This window comes from Notamacropus eugenii, chromosome 7 (assembly GCF_028372415.1).
Source record: "Notamacropus eugenii isolate mMacEug1 chromosome 7, mMacEug1.pri_v2, whole genome shotgun sequence".
NCBI lineage: Eukaryota > Metazoa > Chordata > Mammalia > Diprotodontia > Macropodidae > Notamacropus > Notamacropus eugenii.
In genome coordinates, this window is record NC_092878.1 from 27962316 (window position 1) to 27976653 (window position 14338).

The following is a 14338-nucleotide window of genomic DNA, read 5'->3' on the forward strand; positions in this document are numbered from 1 at the left end:
TTTGCCTGGTTTTGTTTTTGCAGTTTTATTGGTCTGGCCTATTAAAATGACCCACTGGCCTTTGGGGACTTCAATAAAAGAGGCAATATGTTGTGAAGTGCTGCTGCTTCTAAGTGGAAGTTTGGGGATAGAAGAATGGAAAATGTATCCCTCATGATAAAAGGGAAAAGTACTATGAGGACCAGTGTCAGCTTTCTTGGTGGTTGTAGACTGGTATTGTAGTAATTGCTATTTGGGGCTTATATACATAATCAAATTACTGGAATAAAATTGAGTTGCATTTGACTGTCTTTCTGCCTCACAGCAGAGTACGTAGCTGCAGGTGTGGGGCTGCTAGGCCTTCCTACTTATGGGGTTGTTCCTTTAGGCTTGTGGGGTTTTGGCTTCAAATCTACCAGTATAGATGCCAGCCAAAGGCTAGAAAGCTCCTCATGCTCCCTCTCTGGACCAAAGGAAAGCTCATCTCCTTATGTGAGTTATAATATTCCTAATAGTTTTCTTTCATTTTCCATCTTACTTTTGACTGCAGTATTTTAATTGGTAGGGAGAAAATGTGTTTGTTTTGGGTCTCTTTTTAAATTGTTACCTCAGGAATCTTTGAAGAGATATTGTTACCTGTCCATTGGCTCAGAGCTATAGAGAAGAACCTCCAGTTTGTCACCTCACTATCCATATGTCTATTCCTCTTGTTTAAAGGGATGAGGGAGGGAGGTTAGTGTTTAGAAATTCAAGCCCATAATGAAATAAAAGAGTATTGGGATAGTTTAACAGAAGCAGAATATAAGGAATATGTGTATGTGTAACTATTTAAATACATACTTTCCTGTGTGAGAATTTGTTGGTCCAGTTACTTTGAAAAGAATGTATTTCAGCCATTTCTGGCAAAACATACTTCTAGGCAGGAGAAGCTCATAGATTTGCTTCTCCTGGACTTTTTTGAAACAGACTAGTTAAGAGGAAAAAACAGGGAAAGATTTCCCTCAAAGCTAGGAAAATAAGTGCCACTGCAAGTATAAGGATTCTTACATATGTCTACAATTCTTCTGTCAGGTAGGATCTCCCTGGAGTGAGGAAGCTTGCACTGTAGCAAGAGCAAAGGGGAAGGGAGCAAATCTTAATTCAAAGAGGAGGGAAGGAAGGGAGAGAGACAGGGGAGGGGGAGGGTGAAGAAAAAGAGAGAAAGTGCACGCGCGTGCGTGTGTGTGTGTGTGTGTCTGTGTCTGTGTCTGTGTGTCTGTGCGTGTGTGTGGAGATAATGGCCCTGTCAATTTATAGCAAGTCGTATTAATACACCAGGTTGTGTTATTGATTGGACAGAAAAAGCTGTCCAAAAATGCCCAAAATGACTATCTCAAAGAGAAGGGAAAAAAATAGCTGAAAATTTAGTAAATGAAATAAAAAAAGTATTTGAAATATCTACTAATTTACCAAAAGAGATTTGTTTGAGTAGATTAGTATCTCCTGTACTTTTAGGATCTTCAGTTAACGTTTTTATTTTCAAATGTCAATAGATATGTGAAGTTAGGATTAGGTACACCTGTAGGTTATTTTTGGGAAGAAGGGAGAAAATTGAAAACATACAGTTAATGGATTCAGGGAGTTTTCTTATTTACTTTTATTACTGCAAAGTTCCTCTGGATTTGATCATACGACCTTGTATATGTGTCCTTTTCAGATTCATCAGTCTCATCATGCAGGGTTTTAAATGCTAAGCCATGTAGGGAAAATGAATGAATAATTTACACAGAGCTTTGTTTACTTCTGGAATATGAGTTTTACACTATTAGGGCTCTTGAACCTGTGAAGTAGATCATCAGGCAAATATGGGGACTAGAAAGGGTACCTGCTAAGAGTCAGCTTCTGGGTATACCAATTTCTATCCAAATGAAAGGCATTCTCACCATCTCCTTAGTCCCAGTCATGCTGTTTTCTAATGACAACACTTCCAGACCTTCAACAGTGACAGTAGCCCTACTTTGGGTTAACAGTTTAGTAATTTATGTTCTTTCATTGGGGCTCTGTTTTTCCCTGTGGAATGGGATTAATAAGTTTGTGTTCGTCCTTCATTGCTGAAGAAGACCATGCCATCAGAGAAATGATGACATGACTTGTTGTACTTGACCCCATTTTGAGTGAGGGAGGGCTGTGCAGGTCACCAGCCTCACTTCTCCTCCAGAGTCATCTGAATCCAGTGACCAGACATTCATCAGGATGACTGGAGATGACCCAGGATGCACTGGGAGACCCTGGGCCCTTTAGGCCAAGGTCCTTGCAGGTACTCACCCAGGGTGAGGCAACACCCATTCATTGAACAGGCCTGTTCAAGAAGTAGCCACGCCATGGCCCTTTATTGAGACCAAGAAAAAGAAAGGCATCAGGCTGGGAGGGAAATAGCAGCAGTTACTATTGATAATCACTCTAAAGCAAGGAGGGTCCAGAAGAGCCCTTACGCAGGTGCCCATTGATATCCCAGCTTCAAAATACAGTAGGTTTAAACTGGCTGAATGGGGACCCACCTAGCTGGGTAACTCAGCTCCTGCTCTCCTGTCTGCCTCCTCTTCCCCTTCCTTCTCCTCTCCCAAGAAAGGTAAATTTGGATGGCTAAAAGATGCTCAGTTGACTTGGGTTTTATTGGCTAATCTCCTTTCCTTTTCTGCCCTGTCCTATCTTGTCCTGTCCTTTTTTCTCCCCCCCAAAAAAACCGAGATAATAACTAAGATCGAGATGAATATCTGTCTTAGGATAAAAGGATGGATCCTTGGAGCTAGCCAGGAGTGGGCTCGGAAGACGTTTCCTTGACAATAGCACACTTAAGAACTTAACCAAGTACGATATAAAAAGACTGTCTTAAGGTCAGAGCTTAATTGACACTATTTTGTTGTGAGCCTAGGTCTGATAATTTAAGGAATGCTATAATTTTCAGGGGACAAGTAGGTAGAGTATTTATTGAATGGTGGGTCTTGAATATAACTACTTGTGATGTTCAGATTTTATTGTATTTGATAGAAGATAACATGGATACCACTACAGATCTTAATAATGAGTTCTGTTTTTCTTGGTTTTGCAGAAAGTGATGATTTGTTTATGATGCCCAGGATTGTTAATGTGACCTCACTGGCCACAGATGGAGGCCTAAGCTTAGATGTGGGTGCCAGCAAGCATTCTCATGAAGCTCCTCATGCCAAGATACCTGACCAAACACTAAAAGAAACCATCCGAAATGAGGATACATCCTGTGAAGACCTGACAAGAATCTCCTCTGGAAACAGTCATGGAGATGGGAGAATAGTGCCAAGGCCAGCACAGGATTTTGTGGAAAACAAAGACATTAGTTTTCCACAAATAGTCAATGTTTCTAGTATGCGGACACCTCTAGAGACTTTATCCAGAAAAGTCTCTGGAGGAGTTGTGAGTGGGAGCCAGTGTAGGAGGAAAGAAACTGAATCAGGAGGTGAGAGGTTGAAATTAAAGGAGATCCCATTTCGCAAACTACAGGTGAAAGATCTTAAGGATTCAAGTATAGAGATGGAGCTGAGAAAAGTGGCCTCTGCCATTGAAGAAGCAACACTAGACCCTAACGAGCTTCTGTCTAGCATGGAGGAGGAGGATGACACAGATGAGACACTAACCTCACTGCTCAATGAGATTACCTTTCTCAATCAGCAGCTAAATGATGACTCTTCCAGTATGACTGAGCTCCCCAGCTCCGTAGGCGCAGAATTCCCTAGGTTGGCAACTGCCCGTCGGGCTGTTGCCAGCAAGCTGGCCTCTGGTAGCAGAGCCACTTTTCAGCTTGGCACCCTTGGGAGTAGTTTGAAAGAGCTGCCTGAGGTACAGGAAGCCAGTGGTTCCATCAGTCCCCTCCTCTTGCACCTGGAGGATGATGACCTTGCTGAGGGTGAAAGGCAACCTACAGAAACAGATGTCCTTAAGATTGTTATTGACCCAGAAATAAAAGAATCATTTCCTTCCCATAGGAGGGTCAGTGATACTGGGAAAATGACCTCTATCCTCCCAACTGAGCCTGAAAACATGTCCTCACCTCCCATTCTTCATATGAAGACTGGCCAAGAGAGCAGTAGCACAGATACTTTGTGGAGGCCCATGCCAAAATTGGCACCACTCGGGCTTAAATTAGCTAATCCTCCCAGTGATGTAGATGGACAGAGTCTTAAAGTGATGCCTTGCTTGGCACCTATAGTTGCTAAAGGAGGGCCAGTTGGGCTGAAAACTACAGTAGCAGGCCATAATGACCAAGAAGGACAGGAGAACAAAGTAATGCCAACATTGGCACCTGTGGTGGCTAAATTGAGTAACTCTGGGTCCTCCTCTAGTTCTTCAGGCAAATGAGGAAGTTTGTCTTGAAGCTAAGTGAAAAAGCCTAAAACCGTTAAGGCTGTAAAGGGAAAAAAAACTGCCTCCTGCTCGCTCTCTTTTCTGTAGGCATCTTTTTTTGTCATGGGACTATGGTCCTTTAATTTGAGGGTTGGGTAAGTGATGGAAAGTGTTGGCCCTGCAATCAGTGCTATGAAATTCTGATCATGCTAAAGTTTGTTACCTCACTTTTGGTGCTGGGTTCCATTATTCTCTGGGGAAGGATGGTCATCCATCATTGCTGGACATAGGGAACCCCTTTTACCAAGGAATTTTTCCAAGCATGGGAAAGTAGCCTCTGATTTCTTCCTCCTGAAGAAAAAGGCTGTTTAAGGCTGAGGAGCTACTATGAATTCTGCTCCTGATACAGTGAACTGTCTATGCAGATGGAGGTGCATAACCCAAGGAACTCAGTGAGCTTGTGCAAGGAATCCAGAGGAATTTTTTGGTATTCCAGTAGTTAGGAGGTGGAGAAAATAAATTCTGTGGAATACCAAAGGGAGGAATTTTCTCATCAAAAGCTTCGCTTTCCTCATTTCACAAGCTTCCACTTCAAAATCTTTTCTGCTATAAGCCCAAATCTTCTGGTAAAGTAGGGAAGCTTTTAAATGTCTCACAGCTAATTAGCCTAATTCATTTAATAGCTATATTCTCTCTCACTCTCCTAATGGGCACCTGGATTAGCATTTTATTACCCCAGAAAATACCTCTGGGAGTATTCCGAAGGGTGTGTATGGAAATCCTTTCATCTCTTCCCTGCCCTGAGTCACCCCAATGACAACCCTGCTAAGATATGGTTTTGGTTTATGGAGGGTATGCTTTTTTCCCCAAGACAACAGCCAAAAAAAAATTGTGGGGCTGTTTGCTAGATCAAACTAGTCTCCTCTGCATACAAGAATGGTGCTTGGACAAGGTTTTGCTGCACTTGCACAGGGTTGTATAGCAAAAAATAATAATAAAATAAAAATAAAGTCATAGCAGACACTCATTACCAGGGAAATAGGGCAGTATTTGAATCATGAGATGTATTTTTTATTCTCTGCCACCATGGATTCAATGATACATGAGCCTTTTCACTCATAAGCTATCAGGTTGTTAAGGCCTGGTGGCCTGTAAAGATATTTATATTTTTGTACACAGTTGTTTTCATAGCTTCCTTAAAGGCTGAAGTTTTCAACCTAAGAGATGAGATTTGTAATGCGTATAGAAATGTTTTTTCCTATCTGGTTTGTAAATAAGTAGGAATCATGGTGCACTTGAGGGGTTTCTTGGAAACTCCTGGAAGTGAGAATCACTGCTCTGAAATTGTACTGACTCTGGGATCTAGCTGCTGCATTTTGCCTTTCTTACATAATTGTATTTTGGAATGTAACCCTTGTTTTCACCACCTTCACTGGCAGGATTTCCTTGTGTTGTGGAACACTAGCACGAGAGCTTCCAGCTTTTGAAGCTCCTGGGCAGTGCCTAGGAGATGCTATCTCTTCCCTCTCCCCTCTTCTCTTTACCCTGCGTCCCACACAGCATATCTTCCCAACCTGGGTTGCGAGGTTGTTTGGTGTAGTTTTGGCAGGTGAGTTCTTTCTAATTTTTGTGTTTGGCATTCTTCTTGCCAGTCTTTAAAAAATGGGATATCTTCCCCGTTGTCTTGTTATATACAAAGATATTGGCAAGGTAAGAAGAGCCCAGTAAGTATAAATGCTTTGTTGGTCTTGTACTATTAATGCTAGGACCTAGAAGTCCTGACCTCTGACTTCCGTGCTCCCAAATGAAGAAAGAAGTAGGTGAAGGATACCCTTCCTCATCCTTCTTCCCTTTCCATGTCCAAAAGATTTCATTCAATGCCTTAGCCAAGGAGACCAGCATCTGCTTCCCTTGCTTGTCCCCTCTTAACTGTTCCTCCTGGCTTCTTCTAGGCTCCTTTGGTGGCTGTTAGTGGAGGGTCCACTCAGCAGTAACCGAGGGAATCATCCTCAGGATAAAAGGAGCATTTTAGACTCTAAACCTTTTTCTTTCTCTTTCTTGGAAGAAAACAAATAACCTCTTCCTGTCTGGAGGACATATTTGGCTCTGGTATTGTGTAACTACATGAAAACTTGAATTGGTGGCTTGAGGTTCTCAAGAATAACTGCTGCAAATGGTGTACTACTCGATGGTGTAGTGCTCTTGAGCTGCCTAACGTTAATATTTGGCAAGGCCAGCTTGGGAAGGGCTCAGATTTCAGAGAGAAATAAGAGTCTGCATGTCTTTTTACTGTAATTTGCCAGCAATCCAAAATCTCCAAGGCCTCCTCTTCTTCTGCTAATTTTAGTGGCTTCTCACTGATCCCAGACTTATTCTTATCCCAAGAGATTGAATGAAAATCAACATATGTGATTTATGAAAAATGTAGCTGCGTGGAGAGGGATTGTGAAATCAGGACAGTGGGCTTTCATCCCCACCCTGCAAAGAGCATGTTCTTGCTAGACCAAGAATCCTGTTTTTTTACACATCTGTAAATAGATGGAATGTTTTTAAGAATATAATAATGTCAAATTTAGCTTTTCCTTTTATATATTAAAAATATAAATTTCCCTCTTTTCTGCTTTTGAAAAATGATTATTTTTTTAGAAATCTAACAATAGGCAATGTTTGGTGACTGAGAGAGGCATAATGTATAAACCTGAAATAAATCCATGTTAATTAAAGCAGGATCTGATGTTGGGAGGTTTATGCTGACCTGGAGAGGGGGAAGAAAATACTGAGACAGAGCTTAACACTGAAAGTTTTTCTTTGGCTGATTTTTTTTTTTTTTGAAACCTCCTGCTGTATACCTTGTGGGAAGAGTTTTGATATACTATAAGGTGGAGATGGCTTCAAAACTTCATATACCATTTATCTCAAGTATCTAGATCTTAGAGGAAGTCTTTGTACCACAGTGAACTGAGGCTAGCAGTACGCAGAAGGACTATTTTAATTGTTGCTTTGGAGAGTTACAAAGGACATAGAAGACAACCTTTTTTGAAAAGTGAACAGGATTGATTTACTTTAATAAACTCATTATTATATTGCAGAAAATCTCTTCCCTTTATAGAAAAGATTCACTGAAGAGTCCCTTTCAATATTGTGCTCCGTTAGTGCCTTTGTTTTGTGATCATTAACTACAGGTAACATGCCATTATATGAATGCCATGCAAATGTTTCTCTTTGTAGAATTTTAAAATGAACATGTTGTTAGAAATGCTGTTTGAGAGCTGGAGGTCAAATAGCTGATACCCAACAAGTAAAAAGTGTTTTGAACATAAAGGAAAGAGGGGCATGTGTGGTTTATTTGGGTTTGGGAATTTAGCAGGGGTTTTCTGAAAGTGCCGGTTGAGATTGAGAGATGAAATAATTTGAAGTATAAGGACACTCCAACATACCTACCTCCTGAGAAATATGCCCAATGAAAAGGAACACAAGATCTATGATCAATTTTTTTAAAAGGCGATTTAGATGGTGAGAGAGCACTGAAAGCACTCAGGATACTAATTATTGCAAAACATGAAAGCTGCTATTAAGTAGTGGAATTTTACAAAGATGCTGGGATGTAGAGAAATTTTTGTAGATGTGGTTCTATTTTTGGTAGAGTTTTAGGACTATAACACATTTCCATCATGTAAATTTAAAATTTTTATTAAACTTTATTTATGAATATATCACCCCCCATACTCAGAGGGCCCTCCATTGTAACAAAGATTACAAAAGAAAGAGAAAAGGTAGTTCAGAACTAATCCGAACCCACCAACGATAGCTCACAATTTATGTAGTAATTTACATTCATAGCCCATTACCACCAAGGCTGAGCATTTTTAGAGTGTTAAGAAATAGGATCTCAGAAGTTGAAAAGGGTCTTAAAGGCTTTCAGGAAGAATCTACACTCCAATATCCTTATCTAATGATTATTTAGTTTTCATTTAAAGAATTCAAGTGAGAGGGAATCCATTAATTCCAAAATCAATTCTTTCCTTGTTTTTTAATTATGAGGTGGTCTTTATATTGAGTTGAATTGTAGACTTTTTCCTCCTTGGGGTCAAGAGTTAATTTCATTTAGGTATTTGTATCCTAAGCGCCTTGAAAAATGCCTGCACTTAGTAAGTACTAATTGATTGAAGATTCTTGCCACCTGAATACATTAGACTAATCTTAATTTCTGAAACTGTCGTTCACTGGTCCTATTTTTGTTCTGTGGATCCAGGTCTAATCTCATTTGTATATGACAAGTCTAAAGATAGTTGAAGATCTCTGTCATTTTCCCCCTGTATCTTCTCTCCCTCCCCAGTAGTTTTTTCAAATGATATGATCTCTAAGCCTTTCCTTATACTAGTCACTCTATCTGCATGTATTCTAGTTCATCACTGACCTTATTAAAATGAAGCACCTAAAATTGAACCTAAGTATCCTTTGATAAAGGTATTTGGGTTTTATGCAGATGTTCCCCTACAAGAGCAAAATAAAATGGGATAATTATTTTAATTCATTCTGGATCCTGTCTCAAAAGTAGATTAGCTTCAGATTAATTTTAAAAAAACCAACCCACTATAGTGTTGTTGACTCTTTGAGCTTGGACTCCACTAAAATCTCTTAATTCTTTTCCAGACAAACTGCTATGTAGGTGCAAAATGGTAGCATTTTGTACTTAAGCATTTGATTTTTTTTTTTTAACCCAAGTTTGATACTTTACACTTGGGCCTATTAAATTTCATTTGACTAGAGTTGGTCTACTGTTCTCTACCCAGTTTTATCCTTTTGAATCTCACAACTTTGTGTTTTGGAAGCTAGTTGTGGATCTCAGCTACGATTTAATTTAAATTTTCATTGAGCTTCTGTTTATTACATGACTGGAGTTTTCCCCAGTATGCCTTTCATAGCCGTTCCAAATAACAGTATTTTTTTTCCAAACAGGAAAAAGTCAGGACAATCAATACTTTGAAAAAATTGAAGAACTTGTAACACCTGTGAACCTCCCATCTCTTCTTTCAAACCATACTTCTCTTAATAATTTGGCAATATTCATTTTTTTATTTGTGTGTAAGTAGTTATTTCCATTTACACTGTTTGAAGTCATGTATATTGTTTTCTTGGCTTTGCTTACTTCACTCTTTATCACTTCACATAGATCTTTCCGTCTCTGTATTCATCACACATCATTTCTTAAGTAACCCATTTAGGTACCGCACATTGTTTCACTATTCCTTAAAGCAAAAGGCATCTATTTTGTTTCCAATTTTTTTGCTATCACAAAACATGCCACAATAAATATTTTGGTATATATAGGTAATGTCTTAACAATGACCCGCTTGGAATAAGACCCTCTTGGAATAAGGGTCAAAGGGCATGAACATTGTAGTAATGTTACTTGCATAATTCTAAGTTGCCTTTTAGAATGGTTGTTCCAGTTCACAGTTATACCAACAGTGTGCCTATCTTCCCACAGTTATGGTTTCATTTAAACCATAGATGATAAACATTGACCATAACTAAGCAGAAGACAGCCCTCCGCCACTCCAGTATAGAAAACCCCAAGCTCAAATTGCTCTGTAGTCAGTTCCAAATCCACCTAATTGCAAGCATCTTTCTACCTTTGCCACAATTCTCGTGTTAGACTGTCTATGGTTTACAGACTACTTATCATGAGTCCATTCTTTTGTAAGTATTCCTGAGGTGTTGCTCAGGTCCTTTTGGACCATCTCTTTCCCCTCATTAAAGAAGTTGGGCAGGGTGGTGAAGGGTGAGAAAGTGTTTAATTCTTTTACGCACAACACTGGAACTGAATGGGGCCTGGATGTGAGTGATGAAGTGAGCAGTTCTCTTAATTCAGTGTTCAAGAAGCTATTATTAAGGGCTTACTGTGTAGTGTACTAGGGCCCTGGCAGCACTATACAAAAAAACCCCCACCCCCTAAGAAAAGTCCAGCTATCAAGGAATTTGCATCATAGTAGAGTTGTTCTTCAGGGGTGGGTTGGGGACTTGCAGCTTTGAGGCCACATGTAACCTTCTTGGTCCTTGGGTACAGGTTTTTGACTGTCCAAGTTTTAACAGAACAAATGCTTTGGTTAAGGGGGTTCTGTGAAATTTGGATTCAGTCAAAGATATGCCCTTGAGGACCTTCAAGGGCCAGAGGTGACCTTGAGGCCACAGGTTCCCCACTCCTATAATAGACCAAGTTTCAGGTACACAAAAAGAAAGGAGGAATGGGAAAATTCCATACAAATTTATTTGCTAATCTCAACCTTAGACCCCACTGTAGCAAGGCAATTAACTTGCTCCTAATTGATTACCTAGTCCATGCTGAGTAGAGGATGTTCTAGGATCCTGTTTATCTCTGATTGAAGATTTTTACCTCATATTTTACCGAAATTACCTGATTTCTTCACATTTCATAATCCCTTATCATTTTCTACTGTTCCTTTAGTCTGAAGAGGTGCCCTCTATGTGTACTCAAGTGCATTACTTCTACACGATTTTACCCTCTCTCTTAGACTACTCTGACTTCTCTAATCTCTCTTACATAATGGCCCTTTCCCTGCTTCCCAAGTCTTCTCTAGACTTAATCCTTACTCAGGTTATTTTCCTATATCTTTCCCTTTTTCTTTGAGGCTCCTAGGGATAAATTAAAACTTTAAATGGCCTTTTTCTCACTTCTCAACCTTTTGAAGTCTGGGTTCTGACTTCATCACTCAACTGAAACAGCTTTCTCCAAAATTAACCATGATTTCTTACTTGCTAGATCTAATGGCCTCAGTCCCCATTCTTGACACCTCTGCAGCATTTTGACACTCGCCCATCTCCTGTGGGTTTTAATGACACTACTCTTCTGGTTCTCAGACTACTCAGTTACCTTTTCCACATCATCATCTATATCCCATTTCCCAACTCTTAACCCACAGCTTTGTGTCGGGCCCTCTTTTTCTACACTCTAATTTGGTGACTTCAGTTCCTATGGGTTTTATTCTTTATGTGCAGAAGTTTCCCAGGTCTAATTGGCCACCTAGGTGGTACAGTGGATAGTGTTGTGGAGCCAGGAGTCATGAAGACATTCAAGTATGACTCCAGACCCTCTGGGCATGTCATTTTCTATACCTCAGATAACAGCACCTGCTCAGGGTTACTGTGAGCAAATGAAGTAATCGTGAAAAATCACGATATAATTCCTGGTGGTAGGCACTTTAACCTGCATTCCTTTCCCTTCCCTGGTCTCTGTTGAACTCCAGTCCCAATACAATAGGCCATTTCCAACTGGATGTCCCATTTGAAGCTCAGTGTATCCAGAATAGAACTCTTACCTCCCTCACCCCCTACCTTCAGGCTACCCGTTTTGAACCTGTTTCCATAAAGAACAACAGCATTCTAGTATTTCGGGATTCCCAACCTTGGAGTCATCTTCAGCTCACTCTTCTCTAATCAGCTGTCAGATCTTAATGCATCTACATTATAACATGTCTCTATGAAGTCTTTACTGTGCATGTCCCAAGTTGCTAGTCCTTCCCCTCTAGAACTACTTTGTATTTATTTGGTGTATTTCAAGGAGGAGGGGGTTATATATGATATGGAGCCAGAAGAAGTAGACCCTGACCCAAGTTGAATCACCATGGTTGTCAACGTTGGACCACGTCGTACCTCAGTTCTCAGGACTAATTGGCAAAATCATTCAAATAAAGAAAATATATTTTGGAAATTTTGTAACGGTAGTGGGAAATGATTGGTTATGCACACTAAGCACTGAAATTACAGATGGGAAGTACTACCATTTTTCACCTTCCTGTTTAGGTGAGTTCCTGAATGGATTTGAAAGCCTATTACAAGATGAAGTCTATTTCTAATCACAAATACTGAACAGCACTATCCTACAGTATTTTGTACATAACAGGAGGTCAATAAACATTTGTCAAGTCAGGCAGTGACTTGACTGCAGTTTTCTAAATCCAATGAACTAATATTGCTTTTCGTAGTATGAATTATCAAAATTTGTATCCCAGCATAATGCTAAACAATTATGTGAAATCTATGCCAATAAATTTGAAATCTTAGAATATTAGATACACTACACACGTTTAGAGTGGATACAAAATGACAGAATTGGTCAAGTGCCTTTTTGAGTATTGATAAGGTAAGATACATAGAAGGGAGGGGACATTCATTAAATTCATTATTATTAATAGTATTAAATTCACACTGGGCCAGTGACAAGTTATTTCTGAGAAACAGTTTGTATAGAAAATCAGTGGCATGTCTTTGACATTTTTTATTGAATTGGAGGAGTGTGGGGATAGCTGGAGGGGTCTTCTATCAGTAAGGGTTCTGATGGATTTCATTTGATTTTAGACCATCTCTGGATAAAGATCAGGTGTTACTGTGTCTTCCATAGGACCTCAGAATTGCCTCTATGAATACCCTGATTTGAGGATGTAGAAAAGGAGTTTTTAATAGTTTTTTGTGTGTGTCGATACATTTGAATCCTGTGGATCTCATCTTAAATTGCATAAATTAAAATGGGATTATAAAGGAAAGTGGACTCATTGAAATAGTTTAAAGTTCCCAGAAACCCAATTAAGAGCCCCTGATTTAAAGTTCGAGGCCGAAACCTGTACTACCCAAAAAGTGGCACTTGGTGGCACAATTGGGTATCACTGAAATTTTTTATCCTGATAATGGTAGGTAGGCCATCTGCTATACCTACAGTCAACAACATGTAGGCTCTTATCTTCTGGGCATTACTTAGGAAACATGTAAATGTGCTACAAGGTAGCCTGAAAAGAAACAATTTCTTGATCACTCTGGTCCCTGACATTGATGAAGACACGTAAATTTCAGAGATAGAGGAAACTCCTCCCAAGACAGATTGGCAACTTATAGTATTAGAATGCTTGGGGATCCTGAGAGAGGCATACGACCAGTACAAGTCAGAGACCTACTTAGTTCACTGAGCCATTCTGCCTTTCAGCTCCTAACAATTTATTTTTGTCCACATGCTTATCATTCAAGGGCTACAGTTTCCCTTAAGTTATTTTGTACCTGAGAAATGCCAGTGGCTGCTTAAAAACAGCCCGCTGTTCATTTCCCACCTGCTTTCACTGCTTTGTTTCTCTTCTGTCTTCGTTCCCCAGCAGAATAAGCTTTTCACCAAACTTTATGGAGATTGCTTTAGCTTTGGTACTCATATCTCTTTAGTACTCGGCTGTCTCTGTTCCTCTGATTGGAGGTCGGAGAAAAAGCTCCTCCTGAAGCCTCCTTTTAAACAGAGTCCAGAAGCTCAGCCAGTTTTTATTTCCCAACAGTGATGCTGCTTGATTTTTTTTATTCCATCATCATTTCTTCTCCCCCCGCCCCTTTCCTGTCTTCAGCTTTTCAGCTTCCTTATGTGTGATGTCATCCCCCATTAAATTGCAAGTTCCTGGAGGGCAGGAGCTTATTTGTACCCCAGCACTTAGCACAGTGCCTGGCACATAGATGCTTAATAAATGTTTATTGTGTTACATTGTAAAATGACTTCTTACCAGCTTGTCTATTAAATGTCTGAGGATGAATTCCAGACTAGGTCTCAGAGATAACTTATACCTAAGTGTTCTTTCTGACTCCAAAGATAGCTTTTCTATTTACTATATTTCATCCAGCCTGACCTCAATATCCAGCCACATCTTATCCACAGTGCCATCTTTTTATGACAGTGGTAGGGACAAAGTGGGGAAAGAGTAAATTGGGTCCCAGGAGAACCTGGTGGTATCTCAGCACAATATCTGATTTGAGTAACAAGTTCTCTTGTCAGTCCCCCTCCGCCCCAGCTTCTCTGTCACTAGTCTATCTGAAAGTCTCACAGTAAAGACCTCACTTTCCACTTATTAAGTGAGATAATACTTGTAAAAGCACTTAACACTGTGGTTGGCATGTGGTAGGTGCTTAATAAATGTTTAATTCCTTGTTTCCTTTTCTCATTCCCAGTGTAAAGAGA

The 14338-nt window shown here is 39.8% G+C and overlaps 1 protein-coding gene across 16 annotated transcripts in view; it reads left to right on the plus strand.

Annotated features, from left to right (window-relative positions):
* The window catches only part of MGA (MAX dimerization protein MGA), a 236355-nt gene extending 222477 nt beyond the window's left edge, over positions 1–13878 (plus strand). For 14 of the 16 annotated variants that reach the window (XM_072623199.1, XM_072623198.1, XM_072623200.1 and 11 more), the window contains one exon: positions 3068–13878. In XM_072623199.1, coding sequence (XP_072479300.1) covers positions 3068–4350 — 1283 coding nt within the window. In that variant the 3' untranslated portion in view covers positions 4351–13878. Of the gene's footprint in view, positions 1–23 lie in introns of all 16 variants that reach the window. The other 2 variants (XR_011970197.1, XM_072623211.1) reach the window with 2 other exon arrangements.
* The last annotated feature ends 460 nt before the right edge of the window (positions 13879–14338 follow it).